The 22,500-nt window shown below is 39.5% G+C and overlaps 1 protein-coding gene across 1 annotated transcript in view; it reads right to left on the reverse strand.

The window, feature by feature from the left end:
* The window catches only part of LOC137973466 (uncharacterized), a 36,784-nt gene that overhangs the window by 8,461 nt on the left and 5,823 nt on the right, over positions 1–22,500 (reverse strand). Inside the window, exons 2-12 of the mRNA XM_068820291.1 lie at positions 18,015–19,952; positions 15,088–15,206; positions 14,552–14,619; positions 12,413–12,561; positions 10,780–10,908; positions 9,174–9,497; positions 7,702–7,814; positions 4,728–4,786; positions 3,003–3,166; positions 1,637–1,924; positions 799–971 (exon numbers count right to left, since the gene is read on the reverse strand). Of these exons, the coding sequence (XP_068676392.1) occupies positions 799–971; positions 1,637–1,924; positions 3,003–3,166; positions 4,728–4,786; positions 7,702–7,814; positions 9,174–9,497; positions 10,780–10,908; positions 12,413–12,561; positions 14,552–14,619; positions 15,088–15,206; positions 18,015–19,952 (3,524 nt within the window). The remainder of the gene's footprint in view (positions 1–798; positions 972–1,636; positions 1,925–3,002; positions 3,167–4,727; positions 4,787–7,701; positions 7,815–9,173; positions 9,498–10,779; positions 10,909–12,412; positions 12,562–14,551; positions 14,620–15,087; positions 15,207–18,014; positions 19,953–22,500) is intronic.

Below are 22,500 nucleotides of genomic sequence, written 5' to 3' on the forward strand. Positions count from 1 at the left end.
CGTCCCGGGTTTGGTTTCCAGAACCATTGTCAAATGAGATTTTAATTTGTTAGTTCTTTTTTTTTTCCGAGAGTTTTTTTTCCTCCGGGGTGCTCAGTTCTCTCCTCTCGCCAAAAGCAAAAAATTCATTTTAATTTACTTTATTTACAATCTCAGCAATTAATATACAAAAATTTGGTTTTATCAACGGAGTTGATAATGTAAATTGGCCACCGTACAGAGATTCTAAAAGCTGACGTTTCGAGCGTTAGCTGACGTTTCGAGCGTTAGCCCGTTGAGAAAAATGACAAGGATGCATCTAAGCCAGTCGCTCGCCATTTTAATCTACCTAACCACTCCAAAAAACACATGGCTATCTGCGGCCTTTCCCTACATCTAGGTACGACGGAAAGCCGCAAGAATCTGGAACAAAAATTCATCTTTCAAATCGACACCCTTAATCCTCACGGTATTAACGAACGCTTTTCATTTAACTAATATATTCCTATTTTTCACGTTGCCATGTTACTACCAATAGCGTAGCTCCTACTCTACTATAAAAACTACGCGTAACCCATAATCCCTCCATTCGCTCTGACGAAGGGCTAACGCTCGAAACGTCAGCTTTTAGAATCTCTGTACGGTGGCCAATTTACATTATCAACTCCGTTGATAAAACCAAATTTTTGTATACTACTTCCCCACCGACGCAGCACCACAGTTTCCTTAGAAACTACCCCTTCATTCAGCAATTAATAGGCTACATAAGCTTGAAGTTTACAGGTATATAAAGTGGTTTCATTAATATTAGTGACTTACTTGTTCCGGCGTGACCGGGTTCATGGGCACTGTTTCATCTGTTGCATCACCCTTCAGTTTTCTCTTCCTCCATCTTCTATATACTAAGAGAGCTCCCACTCCAAAGATGAGCAGTAAGAGGATGGGAAGAACGATAGCTAGTGCCAATGCTGAAGGACTCATCCCTGTAGAGGCTGAGGCAAAAAACATGGAAATGGCACTTAGTAAGATCAACGTCATGATGACGATCATATTAACCCTGATGTTGAATAGTCAAGATGACGAAGACGATAGTGATGAACACGATGAACATTGTTGGGACGTCAAAGAACCCACACACTGTTCGGTGTTGTGGTCTCTCTTCCTTTCACATTCATGCCATGAATGTGAAAGGAGGACAGACCACAACACCAAATGTTATTGTTTTCTGCGACATGTACTTGCGGTGCCAAATTATGTGAAAGGTGGCATATTAATTTGCATTTCCAAAACAAGTCATCTGTTATTGGCCAAAAGATTTAGCTGTGGGAATGCCTTGGTCCCGTTGCAGAATTTGCCTACTGTCAATCAAACGATTTCAAGTGTAATCTGAAATGTGAGGTGCGATAAAGTGAACAATTATAGAGGTTTTGCATGGCAGCCATGTTGCATGGCAGGAACAATAGATTCTTTTTGAAGCATGACAATAACGTCAAGGGAAAATTTTTCGTTCTCTAATAAGTTGCATTTTCTTGGAAACTGTCAAACATACAACAAATAATAATCCCGACAGGACAAGCCGTCATTTCCAATCGTCCCTCCTCAGGAGTCGGCAATGCGAAGTTCGCAATTTACTGTCATGCACAGTCAACAAACTTACCTTTTTTGGTACGCAGTTGCAATTCCTCACTAGGTTCTCCTTTTCCAAACTCATTTTCCGATTTCAGCCGCACGAAATACGGTGTATCCTGCTCTAGGTTGTAAAGCCTGTGGTCTTCTCCCTTAGTGAAGACGAATTGGGTCCATTTTTTCAGCCCAAACTTTTTAAACTGCAGCGAGTAACCATTAATTTCGTACATGTCATGTAATTCGGGGTGAGACCACGTGACCATAGCGTCAGATGATGTGAGATCACTAAACGCTAGATTAGCCGGTGGAGGGGGGACCTCTAAATTGAAAAAAAAAAAAAAGATTCAGGGTCAAACTTTCTTTTATAGCAGGGAAAAAAGCCTGAAAGAAAGACAGGCAGGGAAAGCAGGGGATGACAAATTCACCAAGACTGCTGGATTAAAAATCATTTAAAATAAAATTTGCTCTTAGCCTTGGTTTAAAGGAAAATATTCTCAAATGGTTACCATTACAACAGATCCGCAAAGAAATAGTTAGGTTAGAGACTTTTTAACGAACCCGCACTTCAAATACATGCATTCCTTTCATTCTCATAACCTTTGTTTGTATAGACTGAGAGACATTTTCATACCATAGTTTCATGCCACATCTTTGTTAAAGAAGGTTTTCTTATTAAATGAATTGGTACGTAGCATCGGCTCGTAGCATCATTTGCACCCTCGCTCCGCTCTGGCGCAAATCATTATGATGCTACTCGGGCCACAAATAAACTATATGCCCTCCAAAAGTCATGTGATTGTCCTATTGTGGTAATTTTAATCCTGGGGTTATCGAATATTTATCAAGCGTCTCCAAGAGTCCATTACCCAAGAGTAAGCATCTAGTATCAGGTTCGTCTCCACCAACGTCATAAAAGTGTCTGTTTTGCGAGAAATTAACAATAAACCAAATATTGTACCCTATTAAAATCTCTTGAGGTTAAGATTCCTTGTGTGTTGTGTTAACATTATAATGTAGCAATCACAGCTTATCGTTGTCGAATAAGTGCTTCGGCTTCGAAACTGAAGGTCAGTTCTTGCCGTACGTTTTGGGATGCGCCCAACCTCGTTACCAGAGTCTTCTATGGAGACTCTGGAAACGAGGTTGGAGTTTGCCTTCTTGGAGCACTCAAAAACGTTCTTTCAAACCAAACAGAACTCAATTTAACTGAAGATGGAAATTTTTTTTTTGACACACGTGATCAACAGTTGTCTTTTTAAGCAGAAAAAGGAAGGGATTTGCACGAGAATTGAGCATACTTCCCGGGAGATTAGCGTGAGAAACCAACATGGCGGCCTCAACTGTCATGTAAAATATTACTTGGGGATTTCGTCTTGTCACAACAGGCCTTCACAAACCTCTTAATTGAAAAACTGGTTTCACTTTGAGGCTGCCTATTTTACCACTCTTCACGCTCACTCTAAGAGTTTTGCCAACTTTGTCTGCAACCACCGTCGGCTCCTTTTCGTCGGTTTTGTCCACTTTAACAATGACCCGAAAACGTACTTTGACACTGCCATTTCTGTAAAAAAAAAAAAAAAAAAAAAAAAAAAAGAAAACGAAAACAAATCAAGTTTCCATTAATCCATTGACCACTGGGGGTACGATTGACAGATTTTACTCTGTCTAACGCCAGACGATTTTACTCGTCAACTGGAGTGACACTGTACTAGGGCGTTTGAAGTGTCAATAGGTTGATAGTACTTTAAGGCTCGCATAAGCGGTTTGACATTTGCTTAAACATGCATTCAACGCTTTTTAGGACTAAACTTGGAGAACGTTTGATCGGGTCGTTCAACATTGTAATAAATGTGTAAAACGATCAAACCTTACTGAAAGAGTGCAGAATCAAAGTTAACCTGATTTAAGCTTTCATTATTTGTTTTGCTCTCGTTGTTGCAGTAGTGACAAGGATGAGATAGGCCTCGATATCTTCGATCATTTTTGTTCAGTATGTCGCTGTCTTAAAATTATTCACTTTAATGCTTCACGTATGACATCAGAAGAGAAAGAAGCCATAAGTGAAGTACGATCGTCCGGGTGAGTGTAGTACTGACTACTGTTTAGGATGACACAGATTTACGTTTCGACAACCAGAGGGGACGCCATCATCGGTCAGAGTCAGAATCAGGTGATTTGTCTAACGTCAGTAGATGGAATAAATACTCTGGTGGTTGAAGAGGATTGGTCAACGGAACGAAGTCGTGATGTTATTGGTCAACTATCATTTAAACCTTGATGTCATTGGCTGTAAAGACCACAAACAGTGATTGGTGCGTTTCGATCAATTTTAGTGTGATGTGTCTACGAGTAAATGGTGTTCGTAAAATACGTTTATATAAATTATTGTTACTAAAATGAGTTGGTCAGTCTACTGTTTGTCTGTTGTTGTTGTCGTTGTCGTCGAAAGGTTATTTGTAGATCGTGCGGGAATTAAATATTTACCCAGTCAATCAGCACAGTCCACATATAGCATATTTAATTATCAGAATTTTTCTAACGCATAATAGACCTTATTCATAAATGGAGGTCAATTTATGATTCTTTTGTTCAAGTGCAAATTAGCCTACCAAGCCTCGATACCATACAATGAATTGAAAAGAATTCTTGCTCTAAAATGAGGCTGCTTGGTAGGCTAATTTGCACTTGGACAAAAGAATTATAAATGTGACCGCCATTTATGAATAAGGTCTATTGTATTTCCATATAGACCCTTTGCATAAATGGCACCTAAATTTGAATAACAATACTTTGCACATCCTTAGTCTCGTACTTATGTTTCTAGACAAAGGATTTTTCACATGAATGCGAGGCTTAGGATGTACATTGCCATTTATGCAAAGGGTCTACGAACGTATCTTTTCATCGGTTTGCAGTGTAAAGTATTTCTTCAATTTAATTCCATTGAGAAAAACACAACTTTAAGCCTGATTGCTCTGAATTACAACTCTCCAAAATGGCGGCTATCCTGCTCTCGAAACGAGGCTCGCATAATTATCAAGCGCGCCAAATGATGAGCATACATTACATGCAGTTTTGTAAATAAATGGTAGATTTTAGAAATAAATGTCTCATTCACTCACACAAATCCGAGAATTTCAATTCTTTCAAATCCTTCGATATCCTTGAATAACTCCGTTAGCTGTCGAGAAAGGTAAAGAATGAGAGAATCATTTTAAATCGTAACAGTACACGTTTTCGTTACAAACTCCACAATGAAGAAAGTGATGCTGAATTACTGTAAGAGAGCTGCATCGATTTAAATGTTTAGCCGATTCAGAAAATATAATGGGCCTGGAACCCAGAAGGGAAAAGAAAGAGTCCTGTATTACTTGCAGGCGTATGCTCGGAATGACGCCATTTTCTCCCCCCAAATCTGGGGGGAAAACATGTTTGGAAAAATATTCCTTATTTGGGCATAGTTTATTCGGAGTCCTTTTATACTGAAAACATGGCGGATAATGTGAAAGGAAGTTTCTGGAGGCAATTGATTTCGCGTTTAAGAAACGCCACTTTAACTTTGTGCCTCAGTAAGGCGGAACAATTGCAAGCTATTCATGCAGTCGCTACCGGTAATGATGTTTCTGTTAAACCGTCAACAGGATTTGGCAAGTCTGTTTGCTACATTTATGTTCCTTCAATATGTTTGTGATTTTCTTCTATCCGAGTCCGATCTTAATCGTAAATCAGCCCTTTTTATCGTGAGTTGCTATCGAGGAAGATCAGATGGGTGATATGCGAAAGCATGAAGTTTCGTGCCTGAATCCCAACTGAACAGCTGCATGATGTTAGCGCAGAAAAATATCAAATTTGGATTTAATTGCTCTCCTGAAAGTCTTTATTAAGAATCCGGGCGAGAGCAGTGGCTGAAATTACAGAAAAATATCGTACGCTGTTGACGAGGCTCACTGTGTGTTACATCCTGCTGGCAGAGCCTTTCCGTTCTTAACTCGAAGAGAAAAAAAGGACTCTGCAGAAAAGTCTTTATTGAGTATGCGCAAGCCGTTGCTTGGAGACAGCTTCAAACCCAGGCCAAGTCTCGATCGCACTCCAAGACGCCATGTTGATTTTCGTACTGAAGGCTCGATTTTGACCTTTGCCTTGTCAAAAATATGATGCGGGAGTTGCCTAAACCGGTTTGTCCAGAATGACTAGCCCAAAAACTTTGGCTGCGGCGACTTAAAAGACTTGACACGTTTTCTGCAGAGCCCTTTTTTTCGCCTTCTGGTAAGTTTTAGAGAGGCTCTGCTCGCAGGATGTGGGTGTTACAGTGGAAGCATGAAACTGACAATGACTAATAAATCTCCTGCTTGAACTCTTGTTTATTGTTCATTAGTTCTGTCGATCTAGTAGCATGAAAATTGCAGTGATCCAGTCAACTTATATTTGAGTTGCACAGTAACTATTGAAACTGTGATTGTCTTATTCCTGATAAAGTTAGATAGAGCGAGTTTCAATCGAGTGTCGTAAAACCAAAACCAAAGTAATTACTTTGGCCAATCAAAAAGGACGGAGACAATCCGATAAACCAATCAAAATTCGAAGTAATTACACGTAGCCGACAAAAAGCGCGGGAAAATGTGCAAGCGCGAGCCACAATTGGTTGAAAAAGTGGCGCGAGAACTTTGAACCAATCACTGAATGAAGTAATCATAAACCAAAGCAATATGCTAGTTACTTTCGACACTCAATTGAAAACCGCTCTAAAAAATTAAACGAAATTGAATCACAACCTGGACTATTTGTTTTGTTTCTTTTTTTTACATATCAGTTTGTGTTGATAACCCAAATGTTCCTAATTTATACATATACGTGCGCACAGCCAAACATCGATAATTCGCAAGACGTTAATTATCAGCATTTTTTTTGGTCAAAATTTGTTCGTGAATATTAATTAATAAGGATGAAGTTGATTTTCCTTCCACTAAATCCGTGCTACTTAAAAGCATTTTCCTTTTGAAACCCATTGTTAGAAATAAATTACTGTAGATAATATGAAATTCTGGCACCGAGCTTTTTTGTTGCTTAGCAAAATCCTATGCTATACTTACTAGTTTAGCGTTTGCACAGACGCATTGCTATCTTGTCTCAGTCCTTACATTTATTCGGCAACACGTTTCCAACATCACTGCGATCGGGATTTTTCCTCATCGTTTGGTCACAACAAGGCATGATTTCGATGTTATTTTCCTGACACCGTAAATCACACAGGAATTTTCATGTACGATTTTTCGTCGGAGTTTCTATGTTTCCTTTATTTATATATCGACCGTGGTATCGAATGCAATATAATTGGCTCATTCCGAGCATGCGCCTTCAAGTAATACAGGACTCTCTCTTTTCCCCCCTGGGTTCCAGGACCATTTTCAGGGCGGAGTAAGACGGAGTCCCGGAAAGGACTAGCCGAAATGCTGATAATGAAATGTATGAGCCTGTGAGGGATCAGTTTACGCTCATCATGAGGAAGAAGAAACTAGAACCCTAACCCTAACACGCACACTGTATTAGCAGTACGTTTAGCTTCAGCTGCTAACATTGTGACACCAGGAAACAGTCGATGATGATGATGATGATGATATCAGTGACAATTACCAACATGTAGAAATAATTATGTTGTGCTCTCTGAGTTTTTAAATTCTAATCATCATTTGAGTTCGGGTGATTTAGCGGTTATCAACCGCGCCTCCCAACTCTGTGACCAGGGTTCAACCCTGGGCTCGGGTCGTATGTGGGCTAAGTCTCAGTTGATCTCAATCTGACTCCGAGGGTTTTTCTCCGGGTACTCCGGTTTTCCTCCCTCATCAAAATCGACTCTCAGTCAATTACATCCCGCCGCGGGCGGATACCCTCGATAGGCATAACCTCTGTCATCCTTCCCTTTCATTGAATTAAATGAATAAAGTTGTTATTATTGTTATTCTGACACGAAGTCTTTCAGTGGTATAATCACCTCATGCTGGACGACTCCTAGCTACATATTCCTTGACCAATCAACGAGGCACGTTTTAATTTCTACAATCGTCCGAGCAGTCACACTAATCAATGTTATATTCCTACCTCTTTTTCGACCTTTTTTTCCATTTCTTGATACCTTACTGACGACTTGTTTTCCAAGCTTTCGTCGAAGACTTCATCCTCAAGAGTTATGGCGACATCAACTTCCACGATATCTAAATTCAAATTCCAGAATATGTGATTTACATCCAATCTCTAGTGACGCAGATGACAAGGACAAAATGTTCGAATGTTGGATGACGAACAAAGGTGATTAAAAGGCGGACCATTAAAAATAACCGGAGGGGTGGGGGTGACAGTTCCCAAGGAGAAAAACATTCCTGCAGGGAAGAATACCAAAAAAAAAAAAAAAAAAGAATCCTGCAAGCGGTTGTGCCTAAAAACGTGCAAGGCTTGCACCCCCAAAAATGCTATTTCTGACAGTTGTAGACTGCGAAATTGGCAGAAATGGATATTTTGCCAGCACGGACCAGAGGACTGGGTCCGGTTGTCTGATGGGGATTATGGGTAATTTGTCGTACAAATAGTGGTCCCAAGTGAAGCTATGATCTTCGCAGTTATGAGAGCAATTTTTGCAATTGCTTTGAGAAGCCTGAAAAAGGCTTCTCTACGCAATTGCAAAAATTGCTCTCATAACTGCGAAGATCATAGCTTCACTTGATTTCATATCCGCAGTTCATATATGATTCATTTCATATACCATTTCATCATTAAATAGTGGTCCGTTAGGGATTTGAATCAGTCTAGGTTCAGCTTTCTTCGCCTACGTTTTTGTTAAATTTTCCCCTTAGCCTCCATAGGCTAGTGGCACTTGCATAGGGTTTGGAGAATACGTTCCCTCATTCGCGAAGGGTTTTGGGTTTTCGTATCCGGCAGGTGCCCAGTGTACTTTTCCTTTAACAAGGTTTTGGAGGTCAGTACCATTAAGTATGCTTACGTATTGTTATGCTAGAGCGGAGTTTGTATTCATATGGTAAGCAAAATAAACCGGCTTGTGGCGCTTGCTGTCCCACATGCCCATGTATCTACACAGTTGTGTTGTGATTGAGTTAGTCGTCTTGTGTCTGATTGGATAGTGGACTCAAAATCAATCCCGTAGATAATTTGCCTTTATAGAAATCCTCCACACAAAATCCTGCCACCTCCGTTGGCAACCAGGACCACCAGGATCCCGTAACTAGGAGCCTACAACTCCAATATACCAGGTCTATGTAACCGCATTTTCACACATCAAGCTATTTTTTAAACGAGTTCTTAAATAAGATTTGGCTTGCACGATTGACCTTTCTTAATTCCATGGGTAAAAAGTTCTCATGAAAGACTTGTGATACCATGGAAAAGTATGGTTTCGCAGGAAAATTAATGTCTGTAAAAACGTCGTTCCACAAATACAATGAAGTTGCATTCGCCTAGTCTTGGGTTCCTGAAAGTACTCATTAATTTTCGGAAGCGGACAGGGTTATCATAGCCCCTTGATGAATTAAAGACAAACGTTTCTGTGATTTTGCTCTCACCTTTGTTTACCGTAAGGTTCACACTTTTTTCATCCCTTCCAGCCACATTGACCGCAAGACACTTATACATTCCACTGTCGTGAACTCGAGTGTTAAACACCAGTAAAGAGCCATCCTTCTGAAGAATTTTCCCTCTTGTTTTTTTAGTATCATCATCAAGAAGTTCGAATTCAACAACGTGACTCGAAGCATTGACAAACTCGTCATCGGGCATAATCCAGAGAAAAGTCGGATCTGGGTAGCCCCTTGCGTGACAGCGAAGTGTCACGTTTTCCTCCGTGCCTGATGAAATCGGCGGATCACTCTTCCAAATATAGGGTGGAGCTGAAATCAATAGTGAAAAGTCAATGACAGCATGCGGGATTGTAGAAAACCTTGTTGCGTCTCATTTACCTGTACAACTCCTTATCAAAAAACAAAAGAGCTCATTTTATCATGCCTCATTCCTTAAAAAAAATTAAAGTGCGTATGACAGGTTTATTTTATTTATTCAATGGAAACATCATGGTTTTCTGCGATAAAAAACAAATAGAACAATTCCTCCCCGTTACTGAGACTGCTTCTGAGATGCGTTATATTTAGTTGCAATAATGAAATTTGGCAAAAGAACGAAGTGTATGTCTATCCCTAAAATTTCCTGCGTTCCTGTTTTGACGTCACAGTTCTGCTATCCCCAATCTCCTAATCAGCGCGGTTTTGTAACCCACCGGAAGTGAAAATTCCGAGTTTTATAAGACACGGAAAGGAAATTTGGTTGAAGTTTTTCTAATTATTTTTATCTCAAAAAAACATGATCTTTCGATTGAGTAAATCAAAAAAAAAAACTGCCATAATGTTAAGGTTTTGCGAAATTTAAAACAGAATTTCCCAAAAGAAAACGTCGTCAAATTCAGCGTCTTGAGTCCGTGATGAGATGCCCCTACAATTTCGGACAAAACTGCTGAGACAGTGACACAAATTCACCTCCATTTTTACACACCCCTACTTACTCCCCTTTCCCACTCCCCTCCCCCCTCAGTCAATGTTGCTGAGTATTGTCATATGTTCTACAGTATATTTCCAACCAAGATAAGGCAGCGTTGAGTTTGGGGGGAGGGGAAAGAGCGGCTTTTGAGCGGAACGCTTCGATAAATTGTTGGAGTACCAAAAACGTTGCTTTGTCTCAGCAGGTTTTGTTCAAGATTGTAGCTTCATTTCTTTTAAATTGCGAAAAAAGATAACAAATAGTTTTAGAACCATAAAACTCATATTGTACGTTAAATAGGTGCGATTTCACTTCTAGCAGGCCGCACAAGGTGCGTAAATTTGACAAAACTGGTAATGGTTTTTCCGGCGGCTGAGCTTATGAGAGGCATGGGTCTCCCCTGACGTCACAGGTCCTCATGCATCAACGTCTTGAAAGCCTTTTGTATTGTAGTTCGTAACACGGACGATAGAGCTACATTTAATTTGTACTAAGATTTGCAAAGATTTGGCAGCCTTGTCTTATTTGGAGAGGACGACAAACTGAATTTTGAGTTTTTGACGTTGATGTACAATAGTTGACTGAAAGAGAAATCTACTACTCTACACAATATGAACAGGTAATTTAAAGCAACGGCCATACCTTGACAAATTCGGAATCCGTCACCGAAATAACCCTTCAGGCAGGTACAGTTGTATGATCCGAGAGTATTGATACAAGTAGCTTTTTCGTGACATTCGTAAAAATCCGGCGATTGGCATTCATCAAAGTCTGTTGAAAAAAAAAAAAAAAAAAGGAGCTAGAATGCTTAAATTTGATATGAAATACAAATAGCCGTAGATATGAGAAAAAAAAAAAAACTGCAAGAGAGGGGTTTGGTAACGAAAGCGACAACGGCTATTAAAACTCATTTGCACTAACGACTGCACTTCGCAATTGTTAAGTGAGTGAGTGAGTGAGTGTGTAAAAGTCCTTATTTAAGGATGGTAGTACACTGAAAATAGTACAGAACCGGTACAAACCTCATACTGAATTAGTAGAATATAAGGGCATTAGGACATAAATGAGGTAAAGATTTATGAACATTTTTCACTTAATTATTCCATCTTGGTCACGATGAAGAAGCATAAAACTTGATCTTTAGAAAAGGTATTTAATTGAAGATATAGAAAGACAGAATGAAAGTTGAGTGCTCACGCTGTTGTAAAAAGCACATCCTTAGTTTATTTTTCGTTAATTGTCGAGCAAAATAACTCCATCTTGTTTTCTGGTTGAGTAACCTGTAACCGGTTTGATAAGAGAGCTTATAGGGTAATCTTGAGCTATCTCTGTAAATTTGAACGCGATATACCAGATAATCTCTGAGGAATGATGCTTTGAAAATTCGAAATTACATTAGCGCCTTTTCCACCCAAGAATTTCCCATCCTTTTACGACTAATAACTGGCCCGTTATCGGATCTAAAGAGCTTAAAATTGGAGATTTAAATAAGTTTTTTAACCTTTCGAAGTCAATTTGTAAAAAGCGTGATACCTTCTGCATATTAACAATGACATCAGCAAACATGGCAAAGATTTCCATATACAGCGATGCAAGAGTATTAGATGCTCGCGCTGTCATCTAATCCATAACTTTGGCGAGTACACGGTATTGTTTTGCAGAGGACAGCAAAGAAATGTACTAACATGCCTGCAACATGTGCAGCAGAATTTTTTCACATTAAACTTTCTTCGTTATATATCTTGCGTACAAAGCGGTAAAATACACACAATGCAGTACAATACTCAAACAAATCGTATTGGTAACTACACGGTTCGATTTCTTTTCGATCTCCTTGTACAGCTGGACAAAATTTGAATTCGTTATTTAAGTCGTTATGTTCTAATTTGCCTCCTTGCCCCGTATTAATTTAAAAATTATTGATTAACATGGAAAACGCCATTCTTAGACACTTGCACGAGGTTCAGAGCACTTAAATATACTCTACTTGACAAGAGAGGAACTCATAATGTCTGTGAGGAAAATAGAAATGATAACGATGATGATGGGCTGCAAAAACCTCCCCTAGAGAGTCCCAAAAGGTCCACATTTAGGTTAACATTTAACATTTACTCCAAGTTCTTATCGGCATTGGTTTTCCTTTCCATTGCTTTAATAAACAAATGATGCGGAGACCTTTTAGCCACTGTCTGAGAGCAGCAATGGCAATTTTGACACTCAACAGAAAAGTCTTATGCAATTGTTCTTAGTAAAAGATTTTTCCATTTAAATGTACCTTGCAGTGTAACTGATTCGTTGTCCACAAGGAACTTCCCTAACATCCCTTCGCCAAGGATATCATTGGTAACGTAGAGCAATTGGTTTGCGTCAATATTGGCTTGCAAGTGCATCTCCACTAACATGACCACATTCACGCTACCATTACTAGTAACGAGAAAAAAAACAATAATAATAATAATAATAACAACAACAATAATAATAATAATAATAATAATAATAATAATAATAATAATAATAATAATAATAATAATAATAATAATCAGGATTCAGTTCAACCAAAAAAAGATAAAGATACGGTCAAAGAGCTAAGCGACGTTGACAGGGACACTTTTACAACCCTATGGGGCCGGAATAGGCTACTTGTCCTGCCATTCATAGAACAACTGCTTTAACAGCATACCACATAGGCATTTAAACCCCCCCCCCCCCCCCAAAAAAAAAAAAAACAAAACAAAACAAAGAAACAAACAAACAAAAAAACAAAAACAAAAAAAAAAGCATATGTCCTTCTTTTATGCAAAGTCTCACGGAAAGATTATCGCTACTTTCAAAACAACCCTCAAATATTAACAAACAGAAAGAGTGTTTATCAAGGAAACCAACACTTTCAGACATGACCAGAAATACAGATAATTAGATGCACGCCATTTCAATTGGTGGTTTTCATCTGACGTCACGGTGGCCATGTTGGTGTGGAGAACAATGCAGTAAAATGTCTTTTGGGAATTTGACTAAAAAAAACTTGTTGGGTCATTTTCTATTGTTCTGTACACCAACATGGTTGTCTCATCACGTGGATGAAAACCAAGGATAAGCGTCACGAAGTATCCCCTTGCTTTTCTCACAAATTTCGACAACACTCCCTTCTGGGAATTTCAAAAAATTAACGTCAACTCCAGTACTCAAGTAAAGATAATTATCATTCGACGTATTTTTCCTTTCCTTTCATTGGCCGAGAGCATACCACGTGACCTGCAAATAACTGCCCACAAATATGTGTTTTGCAGCAAATAATGTACTGTTTATGCGTAATTGAAACCACGCTCTTGGGTGAAAATGGCAGTTCGCTTTCCTCAGCTTTCAGAAAGTGATTTATTTGTTGGGAATTGTGAGGAAACAAATCAACTCAGTCATCGAATGAAAAAACAAATGTTGCACTCGGTTATCGCAAAATATCGTGATTTCTCAGTGTCTCGCAGATCAATTATTTGCCGAAGCCGCTGACAAATTACGATATTTTACTCAACCTCGCCCAATAATTAACAATTAGACCCGTGGCCCTTGAGGGCGAATAGTCATCTAGTAGAGTAGCCAATCAAAATGCAGGATTTGCATTAGTCCACTAGTTGGGTCATACTAATTGCTAATTATTAAACATTGGTGTCACCAGCTCTATTTTGATTCGCTATAAGCTCGCAGCTAATTCTTGCTTTCTCTGTTTCTCTTACGTCATAACTACGGACAATAGATTTTTTATATGTAGAATTGACGCGTCGTACCTACAGACAATAGTTTTATGCATGCAGAAGTGACGTCACTTAACACACTAACCAATAGTTTAATCAGTTTTGTCATGGCGGAGCTCAGCTCAGGAATATGCATAATAAAACAATTATTGGATTCGGAATCAAGGTAAGTGTAAGGTCTAAAGTTATTTTTGGTGAGGGTGAATGCAGCTATTTAACAATTATTGGATTCGGTTTTCGCATGATAGCGATAATTATCAAGGCCTCAATTTGTGTTCTCCGCCTCAGCCTTCGGCTTCGGCAGATAACACAAACTTTAGCCTTAATAATTATCGCTATCATGCGAAAACCGAATCCAATAATTGTTAAATAGCTGCATTCACCCTCACCAAAAATAACTTTAGACCTTACACTTACCTTGATTGCTAGAAATAGGCAGCAAATGCTTAAATTTAAACAGACACTTCGAGTTGGACATTGAAATTGGACGTGCATCTAATTTCCTTGCATTTCTGGACAGAAGTGAACACTTTGTAACATGATGTTCATTCTGGTTTAGACGACCCCATTCCCATTAACTTGACCTTGTTTTTTTGTTTGCCGGTTTGTCTTTTTTTCTGGCGATTCGTGAAATAATTTTCAGGTTAGAAGAAGTCAAATCAACCTACCTGAAATCAAGGACCTTGGCTGCTAAGAAATAATTCCCTAGTTGTGAAGTTCTGTATTGGTTCTCCATCTAAAACAGAATCAACAGAGAAAATTAATACGATTGCAAATGTAGTCACACATACACACACAAAAAAACCCCCGAAACATTGGTTTTATTTGCACTGGACATAATATTACTGATAGAGCTCTTTGATCAATAACGCAATCTTAATTGGGGCCGGAGACCGGCATGATTAACTGAGTCGACTGGTAATGTATCCTTGACATCTTATCCGACTTTGAGCCGCGGTAATGGAGTTCGCTCCAACGACGTCCTCAAAGATTCCAATCCCCTTAAACTCTTTGATATGTTGCATCATACACGAGGGTTGGCAGCGTCTCAGATCATATGAGTCATCGTATTGGATGCCGTACAAACGTCCTGACGTGAATCGCCGGAAAAACGTCATATACGGTACTCACCCTGGTCGGTCACAGACAGCTTTGTTAGTTATTCGTAACAAAAGAATTATTTAGTGATTTTTTGTGTCAATACCTCCTGTTCCAAATCCGCAGACAGCGTTTTAAACAGCTTTGATGTTCTGTCTGTAAGTTCAGGGGAAAAATCCTCGCTCGTTACGCTAAAGGACACCTTGTAGTTAGTGGTCCTTGGGCCTGAAAAAAAAAAGACAAAAACGAGTATTCGGTGTTCATAATATTGTTTTTAGGGACCTTAAGATCTACGACGGCGACCTCGACGAAAACGTCACCTCAAAATATGACTTTCCTCTAGTATAATTCGTTCGCGATTATCCCATCTCGTTCACGTCGTACAATGTGGGCGAAGTATCCGAAAAATAAATTGGTATAAGCGGTTTCAGATTGAGAATAGAGAATGAAAGATTCTCTGTTACGTGCTCACGTTGTCGTCAAAACCTCAAATTTGGTGATTTTGCGTCGTCGTTATGCAGAGGACCGCAAACATACTTGCTAAAATCCGTGTTGCACGTGCAGCACGATTTATGCTTTTATAACTAATGATATCATTGTTTTGTGGCGTTTTCGTCGACGTCGCCGTTGTAAATCTTAAGGTCCCTAATTTAGGTGATTTCATGACGTTAGCTTAATGTGCAGAGTACCACACGAATACGTGCTAAAACGCGTGCCGCACGTGCGGCACGATTATTTTTTTTCTTTTATCCAATGATATTACTGTTTTGTGGCGCTATCGATGCCGTAGCCGCCGTCGTTAACAGGGAGTTTGAGAAACCACGACGGCTACGGCTACAGCTACGGCTACGGCTACGGCTACGGCTACGGCTACGGCTACGGCTACGGCTACGGCTACGGCTACGGCTACGGCTACGGCTACGGCTACGGCTACGGCTACGGCTACGGCTACGGCTACGGCTACGGCAACGACAACGCCAAAAAGCAGTAATATTATTGGTTAAAAGAGGAAAAAATGATCGTACTGCACTTGCGACACGTATTTTTGTACAATTCTTTCCCGTACTCGTCAAAACAACAGGGAGTTTTAGCAACGACAACGACGACGGCAACAAGAACGTCACAAATTTGCATATTTAGTGGGCAAAAACAATAGCTTTTCACGCTCTGCACGTGCGTTTTTTACTTTTGTCAATTTCTTTGCCGTCGTCAGCAAAACAACAACGTGAAATAGCCAAATTTGAGGTTTTATGGAGGACGGCAGCACTTGAGGATAAATTTTCATTTTCGCCCCTAAATTAAGCGCCGCTCATAACGGTTTCATTCCTGACGTACTGCTACACCTTTGTCATATTCAAAAGCTTGGAATAGTCTCGAAGTGATTGCAATAACGCGAATTTATTTTTTTTGATAACGTTCTCGTTGCCGTTCCCGCCGTCGTTGCTAAAGCTCCCTAACAACGTAAAATGACCAATTTTAAGGTTTTGACGACAACATGGACAAACAACAGTGAATCTTTCCTTCTCTCTCTTTGCTTTAAATCCGTACCTATCAACCTGGCTATAGCATACTTCGCCCATATTGTACAACAGGACAGCTCAAAACCGGTAGTTTGAAGTGACGTTTCTGTCGCTGTAGTTGGCGTGGTTTCTTAAACTACCAGTTTTTTAAAACTCCTTCATTTAAAGTCTCTCTGTAGGACGTGATCATGGGACGAAGAATTTTTAAATTTGTCCATGCGCTGCGACATTTTAAAAGCGGAAGGTCTTGGAATAGCCAGTCTGCAACCAATTCCTTTTCAAGTGAGACACGGATAAAAATGATAAAAGCTATAAATATTGGTGGACGAACAAAGGGAGCCAATAAGAGATAAAGCATGGCGGCAATTAAACCACCTATAAACGCTTAGAGCTAAGTCCAATGGAAACTTGAATTCTGGAATGACGTCCTCTTATGCGTAGATGGGTCGTTCCGTTAACTCCCTAATGACGTTTTAAGTCCAAACAAGTAAATAAATTTTAGGCTTGGAACGACTCTCAATATTAATATCCACACCTTTCTTTTATTAACGCCTCGTCCCCGTCGCAGTCTTTAATTACGCTCTATAATCACGGCGTACCAATGACAAAATAGAATGAATTTGATTGCCTGACGTATGTAAGAAAAAAAGTAAATAATTGAAGTAACTGGAGCCACTATCTATATGTGCAAAGAAATTTTTCCGGACAAAGTACAGTACACAGTACACAAATCGGTACAGGGTAATCGGTAATTAGTAATCGGTAAACGAAATGAAAGCGACGAATAAACACTAGCTCTAAAAATTGATTGGTTTGACTGTCTATGGCAGAGAGTAAGACATTTTGCTCCAAAGTTCATTCCAATGATGGAAGAGAGAGTTTAAAAAAGAGGGAGCGCAAACATTGAACTCCGCGAGGCAACGCCCCACGCGGGAGGTACTTTCGAGTTCAGTCTCGAATTTTATTACTACTGCAAGGCAAACGTAATGGCATTTCATACTTTTCCACGAGATAATCAAAATGATAATACACACGAACGCGCGCGAACACTGCTTTCCATAAGGGAGATGAGAATAGGTCGTATGGAGGCTCTTGCGCACTCAGTCAAATCCTTCATTTATATAACTCTTACTCCCAAAAATAGTGGTTATAAAATGCCTCGATACTTTCCCCCTGAGGCTAAAGTACACTATTTCTTATACTATTTTGGTACCCGTTCCCACATGCTTTGATTTCATACCAAAACGGGGGCCGTTCGTTGTTTACATCATAACGCTACGAAGCGCACGAATGAGTCGTTCTGGTATGTCATTATCCGGTGGTATCAAGTTAAAAAATTTAGATTCCCGAAAGAAAACTCAGTGGTGAACACACGGGCAAGCATAAAAGTTCCCGGGTATGTAGAAATCCGGCATCCATGGAGCTGCACAATGCTTGATGTAACCTGTTTTGCATTTAAAGTTGTCAAACAAGATACATAAAAACATGGAGCTTTTTTCTTACTATAACTTACCTCTCGGAATTAGTTTAAGCACTTGAGTTACTGCCATATTTTTACGACACTTGTCTTCTACCATCCACGCACGCTCCAACTTTGCTTCGCCCCTGGAGCAATCTCCCACGAGTTTATCGATAAATTTTATATTGACTCTTCGCTTGCATACATCAAATTGCTGGCTAATCTCGCCGGTAAAGGTTGGGTCCAGGTATTTCGTGTCTCTGCAAGTCAGAGCATAATTACTTGGAAAAGTAAGAACGGGATCGCCCAGAGTAGTGATGTTAATCCACTGAGTGTGCACTCTTTCATTCTGGCAACTATCTTCGACTGTCCAATTACGTGTGAAATAAAGCGAACATCCCCCTCGCTTCCTCTCATTGTCATTGTGCCAAATTGATACATTACCCCTTGCTGCGCATATACCTTGTGATTCGCTTACTCCAATCTTTGGAAAGAATCCAGGATTCCACGAATCAGCCACATTAGATGCCGCGCTGCACGTGAGCAAAACTAAATCCCTTGGCATTGTAACATCTATTGGAGGTGTGAACAAGTCTTCATCTACGTCGCCGTCACCATCATCATCTCGCCCGTTTGAAAGTTCCTCGTCCGTTTTTCCATCACAATCATTGTCTACTTTGTCACCCCCAATCATTTTTGTTCTTACACATTCCGCTTTTAAGCCCAAGTCGTACTTGAAACCAGCCGGGAAGGAAAACCGAAAATCCGACTTCTTTCCGTACACAACTGCCGTAAAATTCTCCAGGGGATTATTATGAAAAATGTGGTACAATCCACTGCGGCTTAAATTTAGAGAAACTTGTGAAAAGTTGCCGCCTGGAAGTATAGTCCATTTCATGGGGACTTCTTTAAGAGGACCTCGAACGCGTAGATTGTTTCGTGAGTATGTTTGCGTAACGACATTCACAAAGTTTTCATTACCGTCCACCCCCGATCCACCGCCTTCGACGTAAACCGAGAAGTCATTAGAAGACCAAATTGTCGAGGGAACAATACTCATTGTTGTGCTCTTCCCTTCGCTAAATTTGGTATACTGCACCACGAGACTTGGTTGACTGGTGGATATCTCCAAAGACTGATTCCAAAGCGCCTCAACATCATGACTTAGTCCTTTTTGAATTTTCGTAATGAATTTCCCGTTAATACGAAGGTCTGTGTTATTTTGTGAGGCAATGATATGGAATATGTCACCATCGGGGCTATTCGGCGTTGGACTAGTTATAAAGTGTTTTCCCCAACCCCCAACAGGAGGTATTTGCTCTATAAGCTGATTGCACGGTAATTGATATTGATATGGTACCCATGTACAATCATTCCCTGAGAATACAGCTATGGGTTTAGATGAACGCACTACAGTGCCGGTAAGATTTGATGTACCCAGGACCTGAAACACATCCAGAGCATTTAGGGTGACGTTTATTACATCTCCATCACCATAAAGTTTTCCCCCATAGCTAACGCTTCCATCGTCGTTGCTCTTAGTTTTAAGCGAGAACAAGACCACCGTGTTATCTTCTTTGGCTGTTACCTGTACAATGGCATTTAACATCGGGAAATACGTAGCCACGATATAGTACCTACCGAGACTATCCACAGGCAAAACTAGAAATGCCTCGCCTCTACCATCGGCTTTTTCAAGTCCATGCACAGTTATTGGTTTGTCCGAGGTGAGGCGAATACCTTTGTTGTCGCTTCCGGTCGAGTCCCCCATGCGCAGGTCACCAGGAAGTACTATTTCTCGAATTTTCCCGGGGAATACGTCATATTGTTGTTGACTGGAGCCACTTTGGTTCAGAAAAGGGACCTCGAGTCGAACTATTGAGTTTTCAAAAGACGAAATGTACAAAACATTCGTTCCCTGGAAACCACCAAAGAAAGGATGCAGAGGGGCAAAACTGATTATAAATTCTGTTCCTCTGTGGTCGATGATATCTGAAAAACGTACATCAAAATATAAAATCAAAAAGAAAGAAAATAGAAACTTAAGGTCTCGGTAAAGGAAAATGAGGTGTCCACGGAAAAATGAAATTGTCGCGCCGCTATATATTTTTTGAATAAAATTTTAGTTTTTTGGTATTTAATATTGCCTTTTAGTCTTGATGCCTCAAACTCAGAACGACCGAGTTTACTGCAGAAGCTCCTGCCCCTTCACTTTATTGCGAAAATAACCGCACTTTGTTGCATCTTAGTCACAGATGAATGTACTCCAATACCGTGTGACTGAGGAATTTTTTGATATGTTATGAATTGAGGGAAATATCACGCACCAAAGTCGAAACTCTCATCTCATACTTAATTTAGGCACAAAAAGTGCCATAAAATCAGTCTCCGACGACAAACGAAAAATTCCTCCCAGCGTATTTGGGGTAGTACAATCATCTATTAGAACTGAAAATTTGAAAGCGATATCTTAAAACCCGTCGGATAAGGAGGTCCGAGAAGTTGTGATTTTTCAGCATTTTTTTATTTTTTCGGGAAAATATACTTCATAGCCAACCAATTCAAGATTTGCAAAAACAAAAAAATTGAGCGAAAGGCCCAAATTTACCTTTACCGAGACCTTAAAGGTTTTTTTTTTCTCTTTATGACCGTGAACCATCCGCCAGAAAGACCATATTCGTCCGCCGAGGGAAAGATTAAGCATCACGTTTAAGGCAAACGGCAAACGTCGGACTAAAATTTGCGTTTTGCCAAAAATGGAAGAAATTCACTTGATATGAGCTCACTTCTTGCGTGTTAGAAGCAGGTATCAAGGAATTTTTGATGAGTAGCAGTTCACCATTTCGCGTTTGCCGTTTCACATAAAAGCGATGCTTAATCTGTCTTTTGTCAGCAACAGGAGCTCATCACCCTTGTCAACAAGGAAGTCCGCGAATCATCGGAAACATTTTGTACAAAAAAAAATGGCATCTTTGTTTTGTTTTGTTTGCCTTCTAATTTGAATATTTTGACGAAGGTATTCTTTCCAGAACGAGGGCTTTGGAGAAAAGTAGATCTTAGTTACGGCAAGAGTGAATTAGATAACAGTGTTTCTCTATCAATTTGGGGTCTTGCCCCAGCACAATCAAAAATGCACTAATTTGTAGATACACGTAACGCGCGAACACAAACAAAGCGCTGCCACTTTAAGCAATCTCTTAGGAGAATCCATGTCATGCGTGACTACTTCTGCTATGTTTTTTAAGGACATGACAACTAATTTTCTCGGGGAAAGGGTATTCTAAAAATAGACTAACTTGTGACTGTGTTGGGGAGCCCACCCTTGCCATAACAACACTCTTATCGAATTCACTCTTGGTTAGGGTTATTGAAATATGGAACAAAAATTGGAGGTAGCCGTGCATTAATTTAAAATAATTAGGTTCATTTTTCTTAAAAGTGAACACTTAAAAGTTTCTTGGAAAACCAATGAAACACAATTTGTTTTGCATATTTAATTCGAGTTAACGTTTACATACATTTACAATCACAAAATCTTGGGAATGGGGCAGTTTTTGATCGCGGAGGCTGTCCTCTGTCGAGACTAATCAGTGCTGATATAAAGATTTTTCGCGACCGACAAAATTAATCTTGGCTCAAACAAGCAGGGATGGCGCAGTGGTGAGAGCACTCGCCTCCCACCAATGTACATGTGTCCCGGGTCTGATTTCCAGATTTGGTGTCACACGTGGGTTGAATTTGTTGCTTCTCTACTCTGCTTCGAGAGGTTTTTTTCCGAGTACTCCGGTTTCCCCTCACCTCAAAACTACCAATGTTTAAACTGATTTTATTGCTATGCACATTGTCCCAGCGCTAGACGGTTTGACATTATTGACACTTTTTGATAACGCGGTTTTACATGATCAATAGCATAACGAGACTAGTCCTAGGCTATGCTATACAATTTACAAACATGAATGTTCAGTTAGATTATTCCTTTCAACGTTCTGCTCAGTTCTTTCTATCTCTTGTAGGTGTAAAAGTTCTTAACTATTTCAACGTTTTGTGATATGAACCATTTCATTATTATTATTATTATTATTATTATTATTATTATTATCATATATTCCTATATTGTTATATATTCCTTGTTATTACTACAACTACTACTACTACTTCTAATACTTCTACTACTACTACTACTACTACTACTACTACTATTTTTATTATCATTATCATCATTATTATTATTATTATTATTATTATTATTATTATTATTATTATTTGACAATAAAAATCTGCGATAAAATGTTATAAAACATAGCACGACGTTTCGACGTTTCCAGATCGTCATTATCAAGTTAAAGTAAAATAATAAAATAGAGTATTTACAGTGAAGAGATGAATAAATTAAAAGGCATTGAAAGTTTGAAAGTTAAACAAAGAGTTTGGCCCATCTTATTTAAACACTCAAAGCGACCCCATCAGGGCCAAACTCTTCGTTTAACTTTCAATGCCCTTTAACTTGTTCATGTCTTCACTATGTATACTCTATTTTATT

This window comes from Montipora foliosa, chromosome 10, assembly GCF_036669935.1.
Source record: "Montipora foliosa isolate CH-2021 chromosome 10, ASM3666993v2, whole genome shotgun sequence".
NCBI lineage: Eukaryota > Metazoa > Cnidaria > Anthozoa > Scleractinia > Acroporidae > Montipora > Montipora foliosa.